The 23,211-nt window shown below is 38.7% G+C and overlaps 1 protein-coding gene across 1 annotated transcript in view; it reads left to right on the top strand.

The window, feature by feature from the left end:
* PIK3C2G (phosphatidylinositol-4-phosphate 3-kinase catalytic subunit type 2 gamma) overlaps window positions 1-23,211 on the top strand; it is a 291,894-nt gene that overhangs the window by 257,614 nt on the left and 11,069 nt on the right. Inside the window, exons 30-31 of the mRNA XM_054078355.1 lie at window positions 3,003-3,078; window positions 10,451-10,545. Of these exons, the coding sequence (XP_053934330.1) occupies window positions 3,003-3,078; window positions 10,451-10,545 (171 nt within the window). The remainder of the gene's footprint in view (window positions 1-3,002; window positions 3,079-10,450; window positions 10,546-23,211) is intronic.

The raw sequence follows: 23,211 nt of genomic DNA, 5'->3' as shown, positions 1-23,211 counted from the left end.
ATCCTACCGGGCTACAGTGGTGCAAGGCTGTGCCGGCTCCCCTAATGCCACTGAAATTGCTTATTTCAGTTTAGGCAAAGGTGGAATTTATCCCTGTGGAAGTTAATGGCTGAATAAAGGTCATGCATGACTTCCAGCCAGACCAGCACTTATGCACCCATACATACCTGGCTGCTCACCAATAAACTGATGTTGAGTGACGTGGAAAAATATCAACACTACCTATTAATGATTGTTACCTTGTTAGTATCATAGTAAGAATCATTAAGTAAGAATGATTAGATAAGTGATAGGACGCTTTTCAAAAAATCCCCCAATAGTCAGTATTTTAGGGAATTCCCATTTGCTGATTTAAAGGTAAAAATCCAGGGAAAAAGGAGTAGGTGAGTGTTTGAGGCCATCCTCAGTGCCTGCCTGTCTGCAAAGACTGTCACAGCATCTCTAAGATTCTCACCTATGGTCATATCTTTGTAACAACAGTTTCTCATTTCGAAGTGGATTCTATCCACCTAAATACAGACTGCCTTTGATCATACATATGTTCAAAGGTCTGATGTGCCTGCTTCTATTTAGCAATGTAATTAGAGGCATGCTTAACTCTTAAGTGTATGCTTTAGTCCCATTGACTGGAGTCTAGTTGATTGAAGTCTCATTGATTTAGGAATCATCTGAAAGTTCAGCATGGGCTTCGATAGTCTGCAGGCAGAGGTTGAACTGAAGAAGGTGCTTACACATTTTACCGATGGAAGTCTAAATGGTAGAGTCCTGCAGTAGGTGGATAATGCAGTTCAGGGAGAAATTGCTGTCTTCTGAATAACAGCATGCAAAATGCTTTTTTCCACAAACACATGGGAGATCACCTCCATTCCTTTTGAAGCACTTTGCCCTGGATAGATTGCAACATCTGCACCTGTAAACCAACCTGTTATTGGTTTTGCTATCCGTTTGCCAACATTAGCCTTCCTACTTCCCCATGTTCTTCAATATCTGTCGAGTATGTGGACACACAGGCAGGGAACGCTTTGAAATCAGAGTTTTGGCAGCAGCAGTGTACGTGCCTGTTGTGTTCATGCCTGGTATAACATGTGCACAAATTCCACTTCTGTCCTTAAACCAAATGTCATTTTTTTCAGAGCATTGTCTCCTTTATAAATGAGATTTTGAAACTATTGCCTGAAACTATCTTTGCACCTCCTGTTTAGAAACCTCTCTGTTCATATATTTCCATTTATTGCTGAAAGAGTAAACAGAAAGGAAACAGAACACCAGGCTGCTCAGTGTGGAATTTTTTATTGCTCTTTCAAGTCAATTAGCCTATCCTTCCTTCCACTTCCTGCTCACTTCTTTCAGGATCTTTGAACTTCGAGGGCTACTTAAGTTTCTCTGCTTATTTTCATTCTGTCAAATAAAGGCTGAGCTGCCCAAAGTATACTCTTTCAGCCCCTGAGATTTCCTACAACTGGGACCTGTGTTGAAAGAGCACATGGAAGTCCCACAGGGAATAACTTGACTGTTTAAATCTACTGGAAGCTGAAGCAGGTGTATGGGCTTTCCCCTGTAAGCTGTCCTCGCAAGATGAGAGAATAATTTGTCATGCTCAGAACAGACATGTATATTGGCAGACCACTGCTAATAGCTTAAGGATTTGTCATTCAGTTGAAGAAATGTAGTTCTACTGGTTTATCTCTTATTTTTTCCTGATTTTTCTTTTAAAGAAAATATCAGTGTAGGTGGAAAAATTCCAAACAGTTGAATGAAAAATAAAAGGAAACTGCTAAAATAAATCCAGATTGCTAAGTCTTATCACTACACTGAATATTTACATCTTGTTCCTCTGTCTGCTGTAACCACGTTAACTCCTCACTAGCTGCGTTTGTCACTAAACACTTTCTTTCCTTTTTTCCTTGCACAAATCATGCCGCATCTTGTCAGATTGAAACAAGATAAATGCTACATGAAGTACATCTTGCTGATAAGAGACACATTATTTTCCATGGCCTGGAAAAAAAACAATGGTGACATTTTAATGCTAGAATCTGAAAGTCGCTTGTTCTAACCATTCATTACGGTGTCAGTCCAAGTTACGTCAGTATGACTGTAACAATTCTAACCATCCTAAAGAATGGCCATGCTGAAGTATGGCATTATTGAAAAGCTAATAAAATGCAATTACTGTCCACCTCTGATTTAGAATCATAGGAGTCCATTTCAGAATTCATATATTTATTGCCTCACACAATACTCAAATCTGAGGATTTGGTTTATTGTTTAATTCTCTACAGCTGAATGTAACTACCTGTTATATATATGTTCACTAGAGCAGTACAGATCCATACATAAAAATAAAAGTTATAGTGCAGTACCTAAGGTGGATTACTCTTTTAAACAGGATGGCAAAATATGATCATCCCTTTCACTCCCTGTTTCTGGCAGTCCTGTTTCTGGCAGGAGTTAACTCTGTATGGAGCTTTTCAGTGTAAGTGTCCATTAAGCTGCCACGTTGAGAGAGTTACACACAATATTTAAGCCTCAGGAAGGCACACATTAGGTCAGATGCTTGAGGTCAGTCCTGTGCTAAGGGCAAATTTCATGCTGACTACACAATACACAGTGAATACGTTCTCCTGCATTTGTTTCACAGATGGGCTGCTCTGTAAAAGTAATTGCAGCTGCTAATACATATCTTGAGACTCTGGAGAATGCAAATCTATGGCCCACATGGCACATCGCTCTTTGGAATTGTGTTGACAGAAAGGGGCCTGGTAGGCGTCAAGGCAGCATCCCTGAGAGAGTGGGAAGGTGTACCATTGTCTTCTCAGTGCCTGTGTCATTCAGGTCATTCCCTAGGATCCTTGCCCATAATCAGAAGGGAAAGACTCCCCTTTATCTCTGACTCAAATATATACATTAGAAACCTATGAGCAGTTTGTTTAGGGGGGGGAAAATTTAAAGAGCAGGGCACAATATGTGACATTGCCTGAAGTGTTTTTATATTCTTTCAGAATGAGCTTGTACTCAGCTTCTTCCTGAATTGGTCCAAAAATACCTTGGCAGAAGATTTGTCATCTGTGACCTTAGGTATGTGGATTACCAGTCTTATTTATTTTCTAAGGACTTCTTTAATAATATTAAATATAATAATGCAAGGGTGAGTCTAAAGTGTTTAGGTGGCTTTTGTTTGAAGACGTAATGTTACCAACAAATAGTTCCTGATTTCTCAATGTCTCTGAAAATGTGTTAGTAACGTGATCTGTAGCTTTCTTTCACTTTGGAATATTCTCCTTAGCTTCACTTCATTTCTTTTTGAGTAAACACACCTATATGCAAAGTAAATATTCATTTACACAAACTGTGGTAGGTTTCTTGTTTTACAAAGCAAAATCTTCAGAGAAGAATATGGAGAAAAGGATCTGAGTCATGACAAAGTACAATGTGTGCTTGAACAAGTGAAGAAAATTAGGGATGACTTCTAAAGTCATTTTCACAATGAGTGGAGCAGGTAAATAACAGAACATTATGTTAATGCCTAGGCATACATTATTAATGATAGTGGTAATTCACTTCTTACTAAATGAGATTCTGCACTGTTCCCTTAGCCTATCTACTTAACTCATTTCCCTCTTCTATCCAGCACCTAATTTAATCTAATCTCTGACATTACAGCATTAAAAGCCCAAGTATAAACGAAAAAATGTAAACAGTGAATGTTTATTGTCTTCCACTCCTCTATGTCTGCACAGAAAATAATCTTCTGTAGTCAGTTTTTAGGCAAAATACATTCTCTTAAGGAAACCTGCAGCTTCTTCTGCACCTCAACAATTCAGCTGATTGTTATGTGCTCCAAGTGATAGGATAGTTTCCAAGCTCAGCTATCCACATTTCAGAAAGGAGTGCAAGTATCTCTTCCTGTCTAGTTTGCATGTACATTAAGTTAATTTAATCTCTCTGCAGACAGGGGCTTCATTTTTTGTTATCCTGGGACGATTTTTTTAATTCATCACAACAAAATAAATCCTATTCTGACTTCTCGGCCTTTGGAAGTCTCTCCCGGTGTAGTTTATTTGATAAGGTCATGTCATTATCATATTAAATCCATTATGACTACTGTAAATTACTAATGGTTGCTCTAACTTTTAGAAAGGAGAGAGGAGATAATGCAAAGATGTCCTCAGTGTTAGGAATATACAAGGCTAAATCTTGTCACAGAAAGTCCAAACAAGAGTTAAAATGTAACGTAGTCTGGGTCTATGGTCTGCCTCTCTCTGTACACTCTTTAACCAAAGATATAGCCAAGGGAGAGTGAGCTGAAGCATAAAGGAGTTAAAGTCCTTGGTCTTTAGAAGGATTTTGACGTTACACTAATATTAAAGTGTCTAATTATTACAAAGAATCTGGATGTGAAAGTCTTATGCCAGAGCATGAACTGAGTCTATAATAAAGTTGAGAAAGAAATTATAGCCCCAGGATTCCTACAGTGGTGTCCCAAGCTAATATTGTCTGATGGGTAAGCCATTTGTTTTTGTTGTCAATTATATCAAAATCAGAAAAGATAATAAAGAAGGAGAGGTAAGAATGTGTTTAATGGGTGTGTGATGAAAGCTGTGTGACAAGTAACCCAATCTGCTGTTTCACTATACAGATAGAGGAGGTGAAGGTCACAACCTGGCTGGGGGAGATTAATGTGTCTTTGGCCTCAAGCAGTATGGTTACAGGGCATTTTTTATTTTTATTTTTGTTTTTGTCCTGCTTAGGAACTCTACCTTTAAAAGTCTGGACACTTCAGTTCTAGACCTAGGGCAAAACCTTTTTAACATATGAGGAAAAAAAAACCAAAAAAAAATCACCTCCCTTTGGCCTTGAAAATTCATCACTATCATTTATTGCCGGAATACCAATAGCACACAAGGTCCAAATCAGGACCCAATGAGTTTAGACTCTATGAAAACAAAGAAGAAGAACAATGAGCTGAGTTGCTCTGGGTATGGCACCACTTCTGGTCAACGAGGAAGGGAATTTGACTGGTCAACAGTTGATTGCAGTGAACTGTGGAAGTAGGTGAGTTAAGCCTAGCTCAGCTATCATAAGACCAGCCATGCACAGGCTAATTCCCACCTGAAAAAATACTTTCATGTATGATAATCTGTGCTTTGCTCCTCGTTGTTGGAGTTGGGCTGTTGCTATACCCCAGCTAACTCACTTAGGTCTTTGCTGCATGGCATTCTGCACCCTATTATCATTTGTTCTGTGGGAAGGTGAAAACATGAGTCCAGCTAAGGCAGTAGGTGACTGATCATGCCATGCTACCAAATAATAAGCAAGGAATTGATGGCTAGGACACAGGGGCCCTGGAGGCTCTTGTTTGCTGGGGATACCCTGAGGCACTCTTGTACTAATGCCACAGTCAGCCTGGGTCAGGAATTAGGTTCACTGACCCCGCAGGCAAGGTGCAATTTCCATGAGAAGAATACATCCTTCCCGCGCAGCTTTTATTACCTTATGAGCTTATAAGGGTCTGCATTTCACCAGTTTTGAAGAATAACTCGGGTTTAATATGGGCTGTATCTTTCCATGAATCTAGTGATTTCTCTTTCAGCCTTTATGCAAGGAAATAATCTGTCTCTTCGTTAGGATCAATATAAAATACTTTGAATGTCCAACAGAAGCAGGTTATGAATTTTGATCAAGACACCATCTTTCTACTATGCTGCTTTAATTTAAAAATGTTGTCAGTAATTACACTTACGAAAGTAAAATAAAAATTAAAATTTATGAATTTGTACTGTGCTTCTAGCAATGAAGAGATTAAAAATCAGTGCTAAATTTACTTTGACGTGAATACTGATTCAGTACTCTCAGTGGGGTGAATTCTGAATTCTACTGAATATTGTCAGCATTTCATTATACCAAGCTTACTACAAGGGACTGAAAGCAGATATCAGAAGTGACTTCACAGACAGCTTTTATAAAGACCCTTTAAGAAAAGGAAGAAAGAAAATATATCAAAATAATTTTCATACTAATCTTGTTTATTTTTCTTCTCCTGAGTTTATATGCCCTGAAAATATTAATGATTCAGGCTGCCAAAGTTATGAAATCATGACATCTTTGCTATTATTTATAACACTGTACAACCCAAGTCCAGTTTGTTCTCTATTTAGTGTAATAGAGAATCTGGTTCTGTGTCCGAAAGGAAGATCTAAGCTTTCCAAAAATAATATCATATGGTACGCTTCTCCATGCATAATCACAGTCCTCATTAATAGTCCCTCAGGAGAGTCAGCTATTTTGCTCGTGTTCGCTTATGTTTCAATATGCTGCAGTTTGCTCTCAATGCAAAGCTTTTGCCACAACTTGCATTCCTACTTTAGTTGCATTTAGGCTTTTTTGCTGGCTGTAAGCACCGCTTGTTGGCTTGTGGGATGAACACGGTGAGATAATCAGTTAATGTGTTTGCACCTGAGTACCTGAAATTGGGTACATTGGAGACTTGTAAACCCAAGCTGTAGTTAAAGCAGGCAGCTGGTTGGCTTGGGGGGTTCAACCCCAGCCCTGGAAAACCAAACAAGTTCCAGTATACTTTGGTGCCAGGTGTTAAAACAGGCTGTTGCCAAGAAGAAAGGCCTAAGACAAATCCGAGGGTCCAGAATACAGGATAATATTTAACTCCCAAATGCTAGTGCTGTGAAAGTTAGTTAATCAGTGCTTTCACGTTGCTTTGCAGTCCAAATGTGAAATGCAGTGTATTATTAAATTATAGTTTCCCTATTGATTTTGTCAGTCTTCTGTGTAGTGTCTTCTTCACTGTTTATATTTCTCACGCATTCTGCAAGGCATAATGCAGAGCTTGTTTCATGAAGCTGTTAATGAAAACATTACACAAATTATAGAATACAGAGCTGGTAGTTCTCCAACGTGCAAGAGAAGACAATCTAGATAAAAAAATAAACTGCATATTTTACTCGGAATATCATTCCATCTTTGGTAGAAATTTGAACACTAATTGCCTTAATTTTGTAATTCAAAAAGGACCCACAATTTTATAGTGTTTATGTTCCTTGGCAGAAGATATTATAAGCTGGTGCAATGTCTAAGCTTTTCTGCAGCGGGGATTGGTGGATGACTCCCACTCTAGGGAGCTGGGACACATGGACATAAGTCAGATAGAAAACACTATAAGTGCCATTCTGTCTGCAAGCAGCCGACCTCCAGGGTCCTTGTTTGATATTTGACAGCTTTTGCGTTGACACCAGTGAGGAAAGAATCAATCCCTGGGAGGGAAATATTGCTTCAACTGAAGTCAGTGGAGCTTTGTCCTGTATCTACAACAGACCAGCATTTGGTCTTTGCCTATAATGGAGTGCAAGTAGAGCATGACAGTTGCTAAAAATGCAGAGCCTGAGCTCAAGTCCATCTGCCCAAGCCGGATAGACTGGAAGTAATTACCGTATGTGTATTTCATTATCATTTGAAGCTAAAGTCACCTAGACTTCAAAAAGACTGATTTGGCACTGAACGTGGGAAAACCTAAAATATAACAGTTGAGTGTAGATAACAGTACCTGTCTTTTCTTATGAAATATGAGTGATAGAGGTTTATTCCACGTCTATCAGATCCCATGTATTCTGCTTTTCTGTATCTTTCTTTATTTTTTTTTGCCTTTAGTCTTGAATTTATTGCATAGCTAGAACAAAGAGTTTGTTGATAGCCATGCCCACAGTGTCTATTTCAGGGTTCATTTTACTTACTCAATTAGAAATGCATTTTCCCCTCCTATGCTTTTCCTTATTTTCTACTTGGTTAGAAGCTTATTTACTTTTTTTTTTCTTTCCCCCTAAATCAAAATGCCACCTGCCACGGAGAAATTCTTCAACTGGATGTAAGCACTTGCACTGTAAAACTTAATTAATACAGAAAAAAAAATGGTGAGAGTACTGGTAGGAGAGAAAAGGCGTGGTGTTCAGCTTGATTCTAATGGTGTAATTTAGCCTCTGAAATCGGTCGCTCTTGCTGATCCACTCAGGATGACCCACTGCAATTCAGAAAATTAGCAGAGCCCTGCAAGTCAAATGTGTTAAAACACAACCCCTCTTGTGTTACACAGTGGTTAATGGTCTAGGATTCTATTTTTTCCTGTTGCAACTTAAAGAGAAAAGAACACGCAACTTAAAAAAAAAAAAAAAAAAGATAAAAGATAAAATGGCTTTGCATGATAGTGGGATGAACCGAATTTTGTAGGCTTTTTGTCACCCTGGAAAAAACTCAGCATTGACTGGGTCATGGAGGTTTCATCCCCTATCCCTCCCTGTCCTTACATGCATAAAACCAGAAATGAAATAAGGTATAGTCTGGTTAAAGGATTTTGTCAAAGTTTGTAAAGGAGAATAACAAATGAAGAACTGCATCTTGGTCTTCTAAGTCCTATCTTAGTGATTTCTTCGTAAGTTTTCAATTCTTCAAGAATCTGTTCCAGGCCCTTCTCTAATTAGGATGTGATTAAAAATGTATTTTTGTAGTCTCTAAAGAGAAGAAATTGGAGATGGATTCATATTCTAAAATTCCAGTCCAAACATCAGAAACTCAGAAGTGTTGATATCCAGACTGCCTGGAAAAAATATTTTATGGCAGTTCTATGAATACACTGTGTTATTTTTAATTCATTTGAATTCTTTTCCTTAGGATAAATGGCAATTGCACTAGCTCTCTGACTGTCAATAGTACATGACACCACTGTAATTCTATCTGTTTAGCAGTTATTTTAACCTCTGTTCACTCCAAAGGTTTCACATTTGGTTTCTTCAGAAAAAACACAGGCAACGTGGCTTATTCATTGTAACTTCCTCTCTGCTGCCTCCTCTACTGAACAACGGAGTAAAGGCTGAGTCAAGGGAATTTGATTTCTCGCTCTTAAGACCCTGGCTGTAAGATCTCTGATGCACATGTGGAAGAGAGAGAGCAAGAGTGCAACAGAGAGTGCACAGGAGGCTGCTGAGGCTGAAAGGAAGACAGGCGAATCCTGCCTGCTATTGAGGATGAATAGTTCTGATACTCCCTAAAAAGCGTCTTCCTGCTAGTGCATAACCTTTGCATGTGATGGGAATTCTTTCATTCTCATCATACTTTCTCATTTCTTCCTCTTCTTTAAAGATATTTCCTATTTAAAGAATTAACTGTGACTATATTATTTTGACTTATGTCATTATCTCACCCTGCAGGGATTTTAAGGCTGGTGTGTCAGTGGCAGATCCCCAGGCACATGCAGGGGAGCAGGACTTTTCTGTCTGAGGGCTCAAGGTCAACTACTTCTTTAGCAGGGATGTGGGCAGAAGAAAGCATAGCTCATGAGGGATCATTATTTTGTTGTAAGGTTAGCAGGACTGAGTTCTTATTTCTCCAGATATAGTAAATATGTAATACTGGTTGTAATACAGCCTCAGTCTAATTAAATGAAGCTCTGTTTGCATTAAGTCAAACCAGGCTAGGTCACACAGGCAGTGTCTGGACTGTCTTTGATGATAACCATCTGGGGAGAAGCCTGGGTCTCAAACCAAGTGGTGCAAAATGCCTCATGTCCACCCTGTTCAGGCTTAACACTGAAAAATAAGAAGGTCAGATAGAGATCAAGGAGAAGTTGTTGTGTTCACCGTTAGGTAGTATAATGTGGTAAAAGCCATCTGTCTTTTCTCCTCTGTCTCTGTGGGGCAGGTAAGCCAGGTTACCTACCCAGCTTCAAGGACACATCTTTTTGGCAGTGAAGACAGCTGTCTCAGTGCCTCCAGCAGAAAGAAGACACAAAATATGCTTAGTCATTTATTCCACGTTATGAGACTGATCCTTCTTGCTTGGAAACTGAAAAAATGTGTTTTTTTCAGTGAGAACACAATCAAAGTCTGTAAATGCATTTTAGTAGAAAAATCTATGAAAGGAATGGCTTGCATGAAAAGTAGCATGGAACTGGAAGAAAGCAGAATGAGGAAGGAAGAATTTGTGGGTTAGATATGGATGTTGTCTCTGTGAATCTACAGTTGTTTTGGAACTGGACTGGAAAGTCGTATTATTTATTTTTTTTTTATTCCAATGGAAACTAAAAGAAAAATAAAAATTTGATGTTTTTAACCAGACAGAACTGCAACAATACTGACTAGTGTCATCAGCAATTATAAAAAAACCCTCAACAATTTTTTGTTACTCAAGCATAAATTTCCCACTGAAAATCAGATTGATGGCAATTAGAAAACATAAAATCTCACTGTCAGTGTGGAAACAGGCAAGAAAATTAACAGTCAGACCACTTTCTTCCATCACACTCCTTATCAGTGTTTTCTAATTTCATCCTTGGTTTAAGCAAACAATAGTTTCTTTTTATATATTAGTTGATGTGTACTGCAATATTTTACCAACGTAATTCCGTTGAGCGTTTAACTGAAAAATCAAATGATCTGGCCTTTTTTAGGTCCTCAGTCAGCTGATCATAAGCCTGGAGTACAATTAGTCATATCCTATGAAAGAACACGTCTGACAGTAATGTTGAAACACATGAGGAACATTGTAAGTATTTTTATCACAATCTATTACTTATAAGTCCTTGCATTTCAGAGTACTGTGAAAAGATTAATCCTTCAACACCCTTCTGGGATAAGTAATTTTAACTCAAAATAATGATGATGCTCTTCTGTTAACACTTAACACTTGCTTTTCTTCCTTTGATCTTTGCTTAATATGGTTATAGGTGTGGGACAGGCACACAAACTGGGTTTCCTTAATGGCTGGTAATCGCCGTTTTGCAGACCATACAGAAAACCAATTTTGATGAGTGTTTGGGCCCTTTCAGCTGATGCATTTTGATACCAGTCAGACATAAGGCATTGTGCAGTGGCATGATTTTTTCTAAGATGTCAGCCTGGCATTATTGATTGATTATGCATACATTTCTTTTAAGTCTGGAGGGGGAAGACTGGTCTGCAAACAGGGAAGAGCTCAGCAGGGGAAGTAGTGATGTATTTTAAGAAGCAACATCACTTGGTGGGTTGATGCTTAGCTTTATAACACATTCCTGAAGCCATAATATGAGAGGGGGAAGCTAGCAGTGCTCCCACAGCGCAAAGACAGGTGAAATTCGCTGACGAGGATATCTTGAGATCTAGCTGATGCTGTGTGTGATCTCTTATTTGAAGTAGCATGTCCGCTATTTCATGATGAGTTCAACCACCTAAATATGCTCTTAGAATTCCCAATTAATTCTAAGTAATCTTGTGCTATCTTTGTTTAGCTAGGAGGTTAAAGCATTTATTAACTGTTGCAGATTCTCCTTGCATACTGGTGCTGCCTCAATCTCAGACTGGATTGCAACCGCATTCCCTAAATGGGGCCAAACTGAGGAGCATACGTGAGCACCAGCCAGTAATAAAATGAGAGTGAATGCTTAATTAGTTGTATGAGACACATAAGGCTTACGTAGCTCCAATGTAAGCCGCTTTGGCTTCTGATTTGCAATTCAAGCGTGTTCATTTTGGTTTATAATATCCAATAAGTCTCTGTCCTGAGAGAATTGTCTTTTGTTTCCTAGACACCACCTTGACAGGTGAGATCAGCCTCTGCTGACAGGTCCAATTTATACAAACTTTACCTCCAGGATACAGTATAAGATCATTTTTATTTTTTTTCTGTTGTGCTTTTTAAAGCTAAGTGACTTCGGTAAGCTCCTGGTAAAGTTCTAGTTGATGGGAGGGGAATATTTAAGTGATTGCCGTGCTGATGCTGTTACTGTCGTTTCAGGCAGGTAGTGTGGAGATGCACACAAACAGATGTTGGGAACAGTCCTTTTCCTTGTTTCCATCATTTTAAATGTATAGGTTCCTAACAGTGTTCTTTAACTTATAAATTTCCAGCCTTTTAATTAAGTGAAGATAAATTACAGCATAGATAGCTGTGTATAGCAAAAATAAAATCCAGGGTTCAGTTCACTTCATTATGTAAAGGAGCAATACAACTTTAAGTTATTGCCTGGCTTTTGAAAGTAGGCAACTTAAAGCCATTTTAGTCTGCTTGCAGAGAAATGGTAGGAGCCCAGTTCAGTAAGACTTGCAGTGATTCATGACTTGAAAATAAGGTCATTATTTTAGCAGCCTAACTTAGGCAATCATGTTTTTAAATCCTGGGATTCTGATTCCTTCCATCCATCCGGCCATCCATCCATCGTCATTGGATCTGAAATATGAAATAGTAGTGCTTTGGGGTGCTGTGATGATGGACTGCCTTCAGACTAGTAACCTATAACAGAAAGGTTCTTTATCCCATTAGTAATCTTCTCAGCTTTCCGGTCATATAGATCAATCTCTATGACGTGCTCGCTTTTCTTTTTCCTTCCTTTCCATTTTTTTTTTTTTTCAGTTGAGCTGAACAGGGATTTTAAAAGTATGCCAAGATCATATCTTATTCAAGACATGTTAAAGCTATTTCAGGTATATTTGGTCTTTTGCAGAGTCTCACTAATTATATTTTAGTAGTTCATCTGTGCAGAGATTGCTTTGCTATCTTGTTTTATTTCATAATTTGTTGTAAATAATATTTGTGCTGCTCTTTCCCATTTAATTTATCTCTTTATAGATATTTTATGATGTGTTCAGATATGAAATTAATTGTAGTGGTCCAAATTAATCTCAAATGCAGCTTCACAGAACTAAGAGAAATTGTGATAGAGACTTCTGATCCACATACATAAATTTTATTTTCTGTTTGTGTGGGTGTACTTCTAGGGCCTTTAGTAGGATAGACCCTGCTATACAAATCCTATACTAGTATACAATGCACAAGAGAATCCATACGGAGCTGGTGTTGTTTATAGCCACTGTCAAGCGTGGCATAGGTTTTTTTAAAGGAGGAAGTCGAGAGAGTGCAATGCTATAATTTTGCAGGACACTTTTTATGAAGCTAACCCTGTTCATGTGGGATGTTATAGACAAAAACTGTGATAGAACTTAGGAGACCATTGGTCTGATGCAGACCTGCTAGAGGACTAGCTAATGTGGGTGCATACATGGGCTCCACAGTGCAAGCTCTTTTGTTCTCATGCATCCACATATGTCAGATTTGATGCAGATGTACAAGTCAGTCATCCCTAGATCTGCTTCAGAATGTCCTCTCCCTTACCAGTGCAACATTTCAGCCAGGCCTGCTTGAAGAAAACTGTCAAAAATACTTTGAACACCAGCAATGGAGAAGAACAGCCTTATAGATTTTGTGACTGGAAAGGACCATTAATTTAATCTAACCTCCTGTAAACTACAAGCTATATTTTTCCTTGAGAAAATACCTGCATCTAGATAGCAATGCAGGTGAAGAGACTGAGCAGAGAGATGTTAAGACTGGTCACAAACACTTGTCAGACCTTAAGACTGTGGGTGCACAATGAAGACAATTTCTGTTAAATAGATATTTATAAGATACTAGCAATGTTTCAGTCTCAAGATTTTCCTCCTCAGTTCATAGTATTATTTGAGTCCTCAGATTCTGTAAGTCAGGTGACTCACATCAGACTCACTGCTTCTACTTATGACTTGAATATCACCATGACTGCTGAGGAAAAAAACTTTAAATCCAATTTTCAAACACACAAAAGCCATGATACTAATAAAATGCAATATTCCAGACATGTATATTATGTGATTTTAAGTCACCCTTCTGCGACATTACTTGGTCTGCTCAAATGCAGACAGTGCAACAGTAGGCAGTACAGGCAATATTGCCTTAATAAAGTGATGCTAGACTAAAAGGAAACCTTTGGGTAGAAATGAAAACTGGAGAGGTTGCATAGAGAGGCTATGAGAGCTTGCCTCTGGAGTCATGAGGGATGTGACAGCTGGGGGGTGTGAGACAGGGCAGGTTTCTTCCATGAACGCAGTAGCACAGTACCTGGCAAAGTTCACTAAGTGGTCTTAGGAGACACTGGAGCCCTGGGGTAGGTTTGTTTTGACACCGGAAAGGACTTCTTAGCTAAAACAAAACCAATTTTGGCAGCACAATACCCAGAACACTGGCAGCAGGCAAGAATATGAGCACAGAGGGAGTGCTAGAAGGAAAGCCTTAGACTCTGCCTCAAAAACATGGGGTCCTAGATCTGAGTAGAAGCTGTGGAGGCAGATTTATGAAAACTGAAAGATATATAGGTTTTGAACTTGAAATGCCCAAGTCCAGTTCCATTCATCTGTATTAACCAAGACAGAGAATGGGGGGATATCAAGACCATACTGTATCTTACACAGACCAGACTGTGGGCTACTTTACTACTGCGTAGCCAGAAACAGCCAGGCTACCTACTGCTGCACTGCTGGGCTTGCTTGCCTGTTCAAAGAGACACCAAAGGCAAAAGAAATAGCAATTTCTGAAGTTCGGAAAAAGACTGGCCAATATATTTCTTTTCCAGAAGGGAACAAACAGCAGTTCAGCATTGGCTCAGAAGGAAGTCTGCTTTGTCTGCTGACTTCATTGCCATGACTTCAGGCATGCCCTGTTTTTCTAGATAAGCAGCTAAACTTTTAATGCTCTGCGCTAAATATTTTTGCCCATTACTTCTTGTGGACAGAATGACTCCTGAGGGATAGTGGGGAGGAGAAACAAAGCCAACTTATCCTGAACTTTATGCCAATAAATATAAAATGTTTCTAGAATTCAGGAAAGAGTGTGTGGGTGATGAATTCAGAACCAATTTTACAAGGGGAAAATTTGCTGGAAGCAAAATAAACTCCTACAGCACTTTCCAAAACTACTTCCAGCTTTCCTTTTATAAAAGCTCTGAAGCTGTCACATACCACTCTTGGTGATTAATGATTCTGTGATAGCTGATATGTGGGTGACAAATTAGTAATCAGCTTTAGGCTTACACAGACATCCAGCCTCTTTCCATTTCATGTCCTACACCATCTGAGTACAAATTGCTTCCAAAAATTTTGTGAAATGTGATGATTTAAATGCTCTGGGAAGAAAGGTGAGAGCCAAGCTTTCCCTAAACCACAGGGATGAAATCCATTTCTAGGCCTGCAGGTGCAGATCTGTAGAGAAGTTCCCACATACAGTACAGGTGGAAGCTCTGCTGTCTTTGCTGGGTTTCGTCTCTAGCTTGAGGTGGGTAAGGGGTGAGGATTTTTATTCATTCTTAGTTGGTTCCCATTGTTCCTCTCATGGGCCCACTAACTTTTCCACTTTATGAATATTGTTATATATATTTAAATGGAAACTATATTACCTGCCAGCAGTGCAATGCCTGCCAATTAAATAAAAAACCACACTATCCTCTCAGAATATTATGAATGTATCCTGCTTTCTTTACCATTGAGAAGTAGTTGCATAGACAGGCCAAGCCTGGTCAGTCATGCAGGGATGGAAAAGAGGTGGAAAAAAGTCTCTTTAAGCTGAACAAAAGTTATTCAGAAAACATTAGTGACAGAGTTACATCAACAGCTTGGCTGATAGAGGAAGGTAACACATTCAGATGGAGCTCTCCCTAGACTGGCACAGAAAAATAAAATAAAAAGTCATGGAAAGAAAGCTTTTGTACTAACTCTAGCTTATCAAGAATGTGGATCTAATTTTGTATTCATAGAAAATGCTTTTACTTTAAAAATGAATGGAAATTAGCTTAGATATACTATGTTGCCCTTTGGACTGAAAATTAGCTGAACACCTATAAACAAAGGGTACTACCACTCAGCAGTAATTTAAATTGGGAAGAGATGAGGTCTGTTCTTTTGGCACAGGGGTTACTGTTGGATTCCAATATATTTGTTATGAAAGGTGTTTGACAGGTATATTATACAGAAAGTTGTGTTATTATTTCTTGTTAAACCCTTTAATCTGTCACAGTTGCAATACTGCCTCAGCTCTAAATTCTAAGTGCTAATTTTTAAATAAGTAATTCCCTACATAGCTGATATGTGTTGAATAAGAAAAAAGAACAAACCAACAACAAACAGTGAGCTCTGGTTAACAATATGAGTGATCTGGGAGATGAAGGTGAACATAAATTAAACTTGCCACTGGTTGCAAATGAAGAAAACACTGAAAATAATAGTGGAGACAGAGCAAGATCAAGAGAATAAAAGTAATTTCCAGAACCCTACAACCAGCTTGGACAAATGAAAAATATTTCCTCAGGGAGATATAGATCTATATCCCACAGTAATGCAGAGATAAAACAAGCAAATTGTGAGACATGAGGTTGCTATGAGAGATGCCAATGAGAAAGGCCACATCCTGGTGTCATGGTGCTGGAGTTAAGTAGTTCATCTTTAACCAGGCTTTGATAATGAAATATTTCTCTCATGACTTTGTTTTGAACCTAGAATACAAGTTCAAAGAACAGTTCTCAGTAGGATTACCTGGGAGTGATTGATTCTTCAGGAGTGATGTATTGTTACTAAAGCTTAACTTAGTTAAGAAGAGACTAGCAAGGGCAGGAGTCAATTGTGCGGATATTTAAGGGAGGAGACTGCAAAGTTCAAGAGGGATTATTTAGGACATCAAGCAAGAGCGTAAGTAGAAGTAATAAGAGTTGGTTAAGGAGCAGAAATTGCATACATCATATAATGAAATGCTTTCTTACAAAGGGAGATGGAAAGCTGTAGAATAATCTAAAGAAAAGTGGAGGTACATCTGTACAGTTTGAGAATTAAAGATAGTCTGAATCAAGCATATACTAACTTTTTAAACTAATAAATTGAGAAGAAAAATAGTGCAGGGTGAAGAGACAGGTAACATCATTACTATTTCTTTATGCATTTTGATATTCACTTACTATCTGTGCCTAGGCAAGGAAAGAAGAGAATATGGATGTGACAAAAAGATAGAACAACAGCATTTGTTTGTGTTTCTTTTCTCAAAGGCTAATTTTCTTCCATGCCCTCTAACAGGCTGCAATGCTGTTAATCCTAAGTGGTTTCAAAAGAAAAGCAAAATGGGCATTTTTCTCAAGTATTTGTTCTCCTCTGTGTTTTATTTGGGAAAGAAGAAATTCTGAGATCTCTGTTTCTAAGGGTACAAGCTAGATCAGTCTTATCTCAGCTCATGTCATAGACTCTGCAACTAAATATTCATCTGAAAATTAAATATGCCAAGCACTACAATAGTACAAGGTTGGAACTGATGGGATTTAGCTTCTTTACAGTCTTGGTGGTAATTCTGGAATAAAAGCTTCAGAGACTTGTTCATGAAATCTGCCGTCTGCATCCTACACCCTATACCAGCATTGCTTATAGAATCGTTGAATGTGTTGTGTTGGAAGGACCTCAAATATCATCCATTTACAAACCCCCTGCCATGGACAGGGACACCTCCCACTAGATCAGGCTGCCCAAGGCCCCATCCAACCTGGCCTTGAACACCTCCAGGGATGGGGCATCCACTGCTTCCCTGGGCAACCTGTGCCAGTGCCTCACCACTCTCATTGTGAAGAATTTCTTCCTAATGTCTAATCTAAATCTGTACCCTTCCAATTTAAAGCCATTCCGCCTCATCCTAACACTTCACGCCCTTGTAAAAAGTTCCTCCCCAGCTTTCTTGTAGTCCCCCTTCAGGTACTGGAAGGCCACTATAAGGTCTCCCAGGAGCCTTCTCCAGGCTGAACAACCCCAAGTCTCTCTGCCTTTCCTCCTATGGGAGGTTCTCCAGCCCTTTGATCATCTTTGGGACCCTCTTCTGGACTTGTTCCAACAGTTTCATGTCCTCCTTATGGTTAGGGGTTCCAGAACTGGATACAATACTCCAGAGCAGAGTAGAGTGGCAGAATCACCTCCCTTGACCTGCTGGCCACACTTCTTTTGATGCAGCCCAGGACGCAGTGGCCTTCTGGGCTGTGAGCACACATTGCTGTCTCATGTTGAGCTTCTCATCAATCAGCACCCCCAAGTCCTTCTCCACAGGACTACTCTCAATCGCATCATCCCCCAGCCAGTATTCAAACTGCAGACTGCCCCAACCCAGACGCAGGACCTTCCACTTGGCCTTGTTGCACCTCACAAGGTTCACACAGGCCCACTTCTCCAGTCTGTCCAGGTCCCTCTGGATGACATGTCATCCTTCTGGTGTGACAACTGCACCACTCAGTTTGGTGTCCTCTGCAAACTTGCTGAGGGTGCACACGATCTCACTGTCTGTATCATTGATGAAAATATTAAACAGCACTGGTCCCAGTACAGACCCCTGAGGGACACCACTTATCACAGATCGCCAGCTGGACATTCAGACGTTAAGCACTGCTCTCTGAAAGTGACTATCCAACCAATTCCTTATCCAGTCCACCCATCAAATCCATATCTCTTCAGTTTAGAGAGAAGAATGTTATGAGGGAAGGACTATGTCAAAGGCTTTATAGTAATCCAGATAGATTACATCCGTTGCTTTTCCTGTGTCCACTGCTGTTGTCATCCCATCATAGAAAGCCACTAGGTTGGTCAGGCAGGACTTGCCCTTGGTGAAGCCATGCTGGCTGTCACGAATCACTTCCCTGTCTTCCATGTGCTTTAATGTAGTTTCTTGGGTGAACTGTTCCATGGTCTTCCCAGACATAGAAGAATCCATAGGATAATACAATTTTACAGCGTGACTGAATCTTGATTTCTTTCATCTATGAAAGATAGTAATATAGTATGTGGTTCAGGAATCTAGAACATATCTTGTCACCTCCTTCTCTTTTGGAAAAAAAATTCTATGTGATCCTTGCACAAATCTTTTACTGGGAGTTATACATTTAATAGATTCACACTTCTGGTTATATAGACATCTTTTTTTATACCATTTTTGCAGGCTTGGTAACTTTGTTATACTCACATGGTGCTATGTCGAGCACCCAGTAATCCAGTTCTAAGCATTGGTGAAGTATTAGAGGGATCTCAGAGCTCGGGAGTTAGCCTTAAGCTTTGACTGAGCTGGGCAGGGACACAAGCTGTTCTAAGACATCTTTTTCTTTGTTGTTAATTCAGAAAGAGTAGTAAATGCACACTATGCTTTCTCATTACTTGCTGGAGCTAAGTTCTAGCCTTCTGTGTGTGCTACTGCCCATGATCAGTAAAAGGTAAAAGCCTGTCCTACCTACATGTTGTAGTCACATGGTTGTACAGACTTTTGCCCGTTTCATTTGGGACTGTGTCTGTCCTAACATACAAGTCTCTCTGGATCATCAAGAAAATAAATTATTCTTTTTAAATGGGGCATCAGAGCTGCATCTGAGTTTCTTTCTTCACCTTTCTGAAACTGTTAGATTCTCATTTCAGAAATCTATAGAAATAAAGACTTGGAGGAGAAACCTTCATGACCTTCTGGGTATCACAGGCCAGCTTTTATTTTATTCACTTAATTTCAGCAGAGTTAGATGGGCTTTCTTCTCAAATGGCTGAAGCAGTTCAGGAACTTCTTACATAGTTCTCAGAAAGCCCTGAATCTTTTGGCATCTAGCCTGTTTCCCAAAAATTTCTTTCTCCTTAAAAGTAAAAAAAAAAAAAAAATAATAATGGTTTTGTTAAATATTTAACAGATAATACTTATTAATTTAAAAAAATCTCACTGTCTGTGTTCCTTGACCGAATTGGAGTGGGATTCAGTTTGAAACTATGATGCATATATATATGTATATATATGATGTGATGGAATTCAATTACCTGATCAGGGCAATTTCAAACACCATGAAGTATCTTTCTTAACCTGCAATGACTACTCCAGAATGGTGCCAGTTTCCCATAAAGTCTGTCATATTTCCAATTCCATATACACCTGTTGTGATCTGAGATGCAACAAAGCACAGTATTTTAGAAACTGGATCCTAGCCTAGACACCTAAGCTCTCATTTTGATTAGTGGAGATTTAAGTCCCAATTCATTTTCCTAAACACGGAGGAGATGACTTAACATGTCCCATATGGCCTCCAGCTGCCACTGCAGAAGAGGAGGGACTCGGGTATGGCCTGCGTCATATCTGACAGCTTATGAAGATGTTTTAAGCATCTTATGTGTCTCAAACGGTGCCAGACACCAATGTGGGGGCAATTTAACCAAGCTAAACCAGGAGATGCCCACAATATGATGTGCTGAAATCCCTTTCTGGCCTCTCTTTTTGAGATCATTATAGAGATCTGCTTAGACCTTTTTAGGACCATACATACCTTCCTCACATATGCACCAGGATAGGTCAACACCTTGACACACTGCAGGACATTACATGTGGTGCTTTCCTTCCATCTCAGTGACTGAGGGCTAGTTTTTCCCATTTGAAAGCCAGGAGGCTTTGGAGAGTGTTAGTTGGTTCACTCTTCAGAGATTTTGTGACTCGGGACAGCTCTACACCCTATTTTTGCCAGCGTAGTTATCCCCATTAGGAATGCAGCATACTATCTTTGATTAGCAAGCTGGACTACACAAGTCCTTGGTTTTCTAATACAAACAAAGCTGAACCAGTAAACCTGCAATTTATTTTTTAACCGAAAAGCCATATTTCACTTGGGAGAGAAAGGTTTAGAATAAACTGCCGTGGCAAAAGCACTGCCTTTCCTTGAATTAACAGCACCCGCATTAGGGACTGTTTGGTGCACTGACAAACTGCACGTAGAACAAGGAGGTTCATAGGATATTGAAGGTATTGGACTGCACAGAGTGCATAAGCTATATTTGGAGATTCAAATCAATAACACCTTTGCATTTTTATCCTAGTAAATGACAAAGCCATCTGGAGGCTTGGTCCACTGACACCACTGATGCTGCCAGGTTTCTGAAAGGTAGAAAATCTCTGCTTAAAAATGCTTTCCAGCATTGAAACAAAATATGTGTTGTTTTGCATCAATGTATTTTTTTATTTCCCTGAACTAAATTGAGGTAAACTTAATTTCTTGTTTTGTTGCTTTGACATTGAACTCCATGTCAGTGACATCTGTCACATTGTGTCTTCAGGTTTACATATATACCCAGAAGCATGCATCGGATAGGAAAGAAGTTAGGGATAGGAATGAAGTTGCTCACAGAGTAGGAAAAAAAAATGACATCAGAAGATATAATAAAGTAAAACTTATCATGCAGAGAAGCAGTTAAATGTTTTCAAATTTTAGGTGAAAAAAAAAAAGCAGTTGTTTGGGGAAAAAAACACCTTATTTCTTCAATCACTTTTGGCCTGTTGCTTTTCTATTTTCTCTTACCAATAGCAGAAGTTCAGAGTGCACCATAGTGCACCATAGTGATATATCACCATAGTGATATAGTGGATTACTTTCTTTGTAATTGTTATTTAACTATTGCAGATGTGATTTTATTTTTTTCTTTACAGTAATTTGAAAACATTTTGTGACAGGGAAACTGAAAGCTCAGTAGCTGAGCAGAGCAGAGGTGTTCAGTGCTTTGGGATATACAGAGCTCAAAGGGAAAACAAGGAAGGGTCTTCAGTCCCACATTATGATTTATGAAGTAACAAAAACACCACCCATTCACACTGCAGACCTGTTTGTCCTGAAAGTCCGTATATATCTTTTTTTTTTTTGAGGAAACTCTTGCTTTGTAATATCATTGTCATAGTGCTGATTGTTTTCTCACCTCCTTAAATTCAGAATTGGCCCAAAGAACATCATTTTTTTCTAAGACAGAGGTTGTGTTTGTTAATTAAGCTCTGTCTTACAAAGACAGGGTTTAACCTTTCTTTGCTAGGGACTGGGGATACAGGGACTCAGAGAAAGTGTAAGGTAATGTAGCAGCAGTGATGGCTTTGCAACGTTTCTTGCTAGTTTTAATTTAGTCAAAAGTCAACTAGTAATTTATACAAGCTACTGGGGTACAAGGTTGAATTCTTCTGTGGATTTTTCTCTAATCTTTCTTTATTGGATAATAATCAAATCTGACTCTTGTCTAAGCTTAACACACAAATATTCTGCTTGGTAGCTGTGAAAGCTTTTTTCTAACCATTTGTTATAGTGATATGACATTTTAAAATATGAGGATATTTCCATATTAATCATTAAGAAATAATCTGTAGCCCTTTCTTCACTATATAGAAAGTAAATTCTCATGGGAGTACATGTAAGAGCAAAACACAAGATGAAGATAAGGCATAGTAAACCAAGAGTTAGAACTACTGAACAAAGTGAACGATTATTTTCTTTTTCTTTTTTTTTTTTTTTTTTAATTTGGGGCAGTAGCTGAAATGGGAGCCTTTCTAAAGCTTGGATTTCTTTTTTTCATTGAAGAAGGAGAAGAAAGGAACTGAGATTTGAAGATGCCCAGGAATTTAATTTTGAGGGAAGAAAGGAAGTTATTTATAGAGGAGGAAAGGTGGCATTAGTTAATACAAGTTACCTTTGATCATTATTTTTTTTCTTCAAGATGGTTGAGAATTAAAAATGGGAAAAAGAGAACAGCAGCTGGATCCATTAAATGTCCGGGGCCCATCAATCTGTTTCACTCTAGGACAGAAGGTGGAAAGATATCTGAATGCCTAACACTAAGAGAAACGGATGACGTGATTTAAATTTGAGGTGATAGTTATCTAAAAAGAAAATTCGATGTCACTTAAGAAGAGAGGAGTTTTTAGAAGCTTTACAATAAATTATTCCTAAAGTGCATTTTTTAAAAACATAAAAACTTCCTTCTAATTTGTATAAGCAAGGCCCAATATAATGGCTGCTAAGCTGCATAATTTAATATATATTGCAAATTTTGAAGAAGATAGGCCTTTCACAATGCTAGCAAAGGATCCATCTGTAAGAAGAGTTGTGGATGATTAGTAATGATCAAGGGAGAAAAGTCATTAGGATAATGTAATTCTTGTGGAATTTGATTTCATCCATTCTTTCCCAGCTACAGCTAGTATGTTTAAAATTAAATTACACAGGACATAACCTATCTGCGTGGGTTTCTGTAAGTAAATATCAATACTTTTTTGGTTTTGGAAAATAAAATTGGAGTGAAAATGGAACACAGCCATAACAGATCTGTCTGTATTAGTTTTACAGTATTGAATTACAGATGTGGAGAGTAAATCCCCAGAGTATTATTTCCTCTCCATCTCTCCCCCTCTTTCTTAAATATTTTCATCACCTTCTGCCTGACTTTAGATGAAAATAACATTTCAAATGTAAACTGCTTTTTTAAATATATATACAGGTAGTTGTAACTGAGTGCCTTAAAAACATCAGTCGTTATCAGGATCAAGCAGGCAGGTCATTCTTGGGAAAATTATTCAGTTGTGGCTTGT

This window comes from Cuculus canorus, chromosome 1 (assembly GCF_017976375.1).
Source record: "Cuculus canorus isolate bCucCan1 chromosome 1, bCucCan1.pri, whole genome shotgun sequence".
Taxonomy (NCBI): Eukaryota; Metazoa; Chordata; class Aves; order Cuculiformes; family Cuculidae; genus Cuculus; species Cuculus canorus.
The sequence above is the reverse complement of the archived record's forward strand: the minus strand, read 5'-3'. Positions and strand labels throughout refer to the sequence as shown.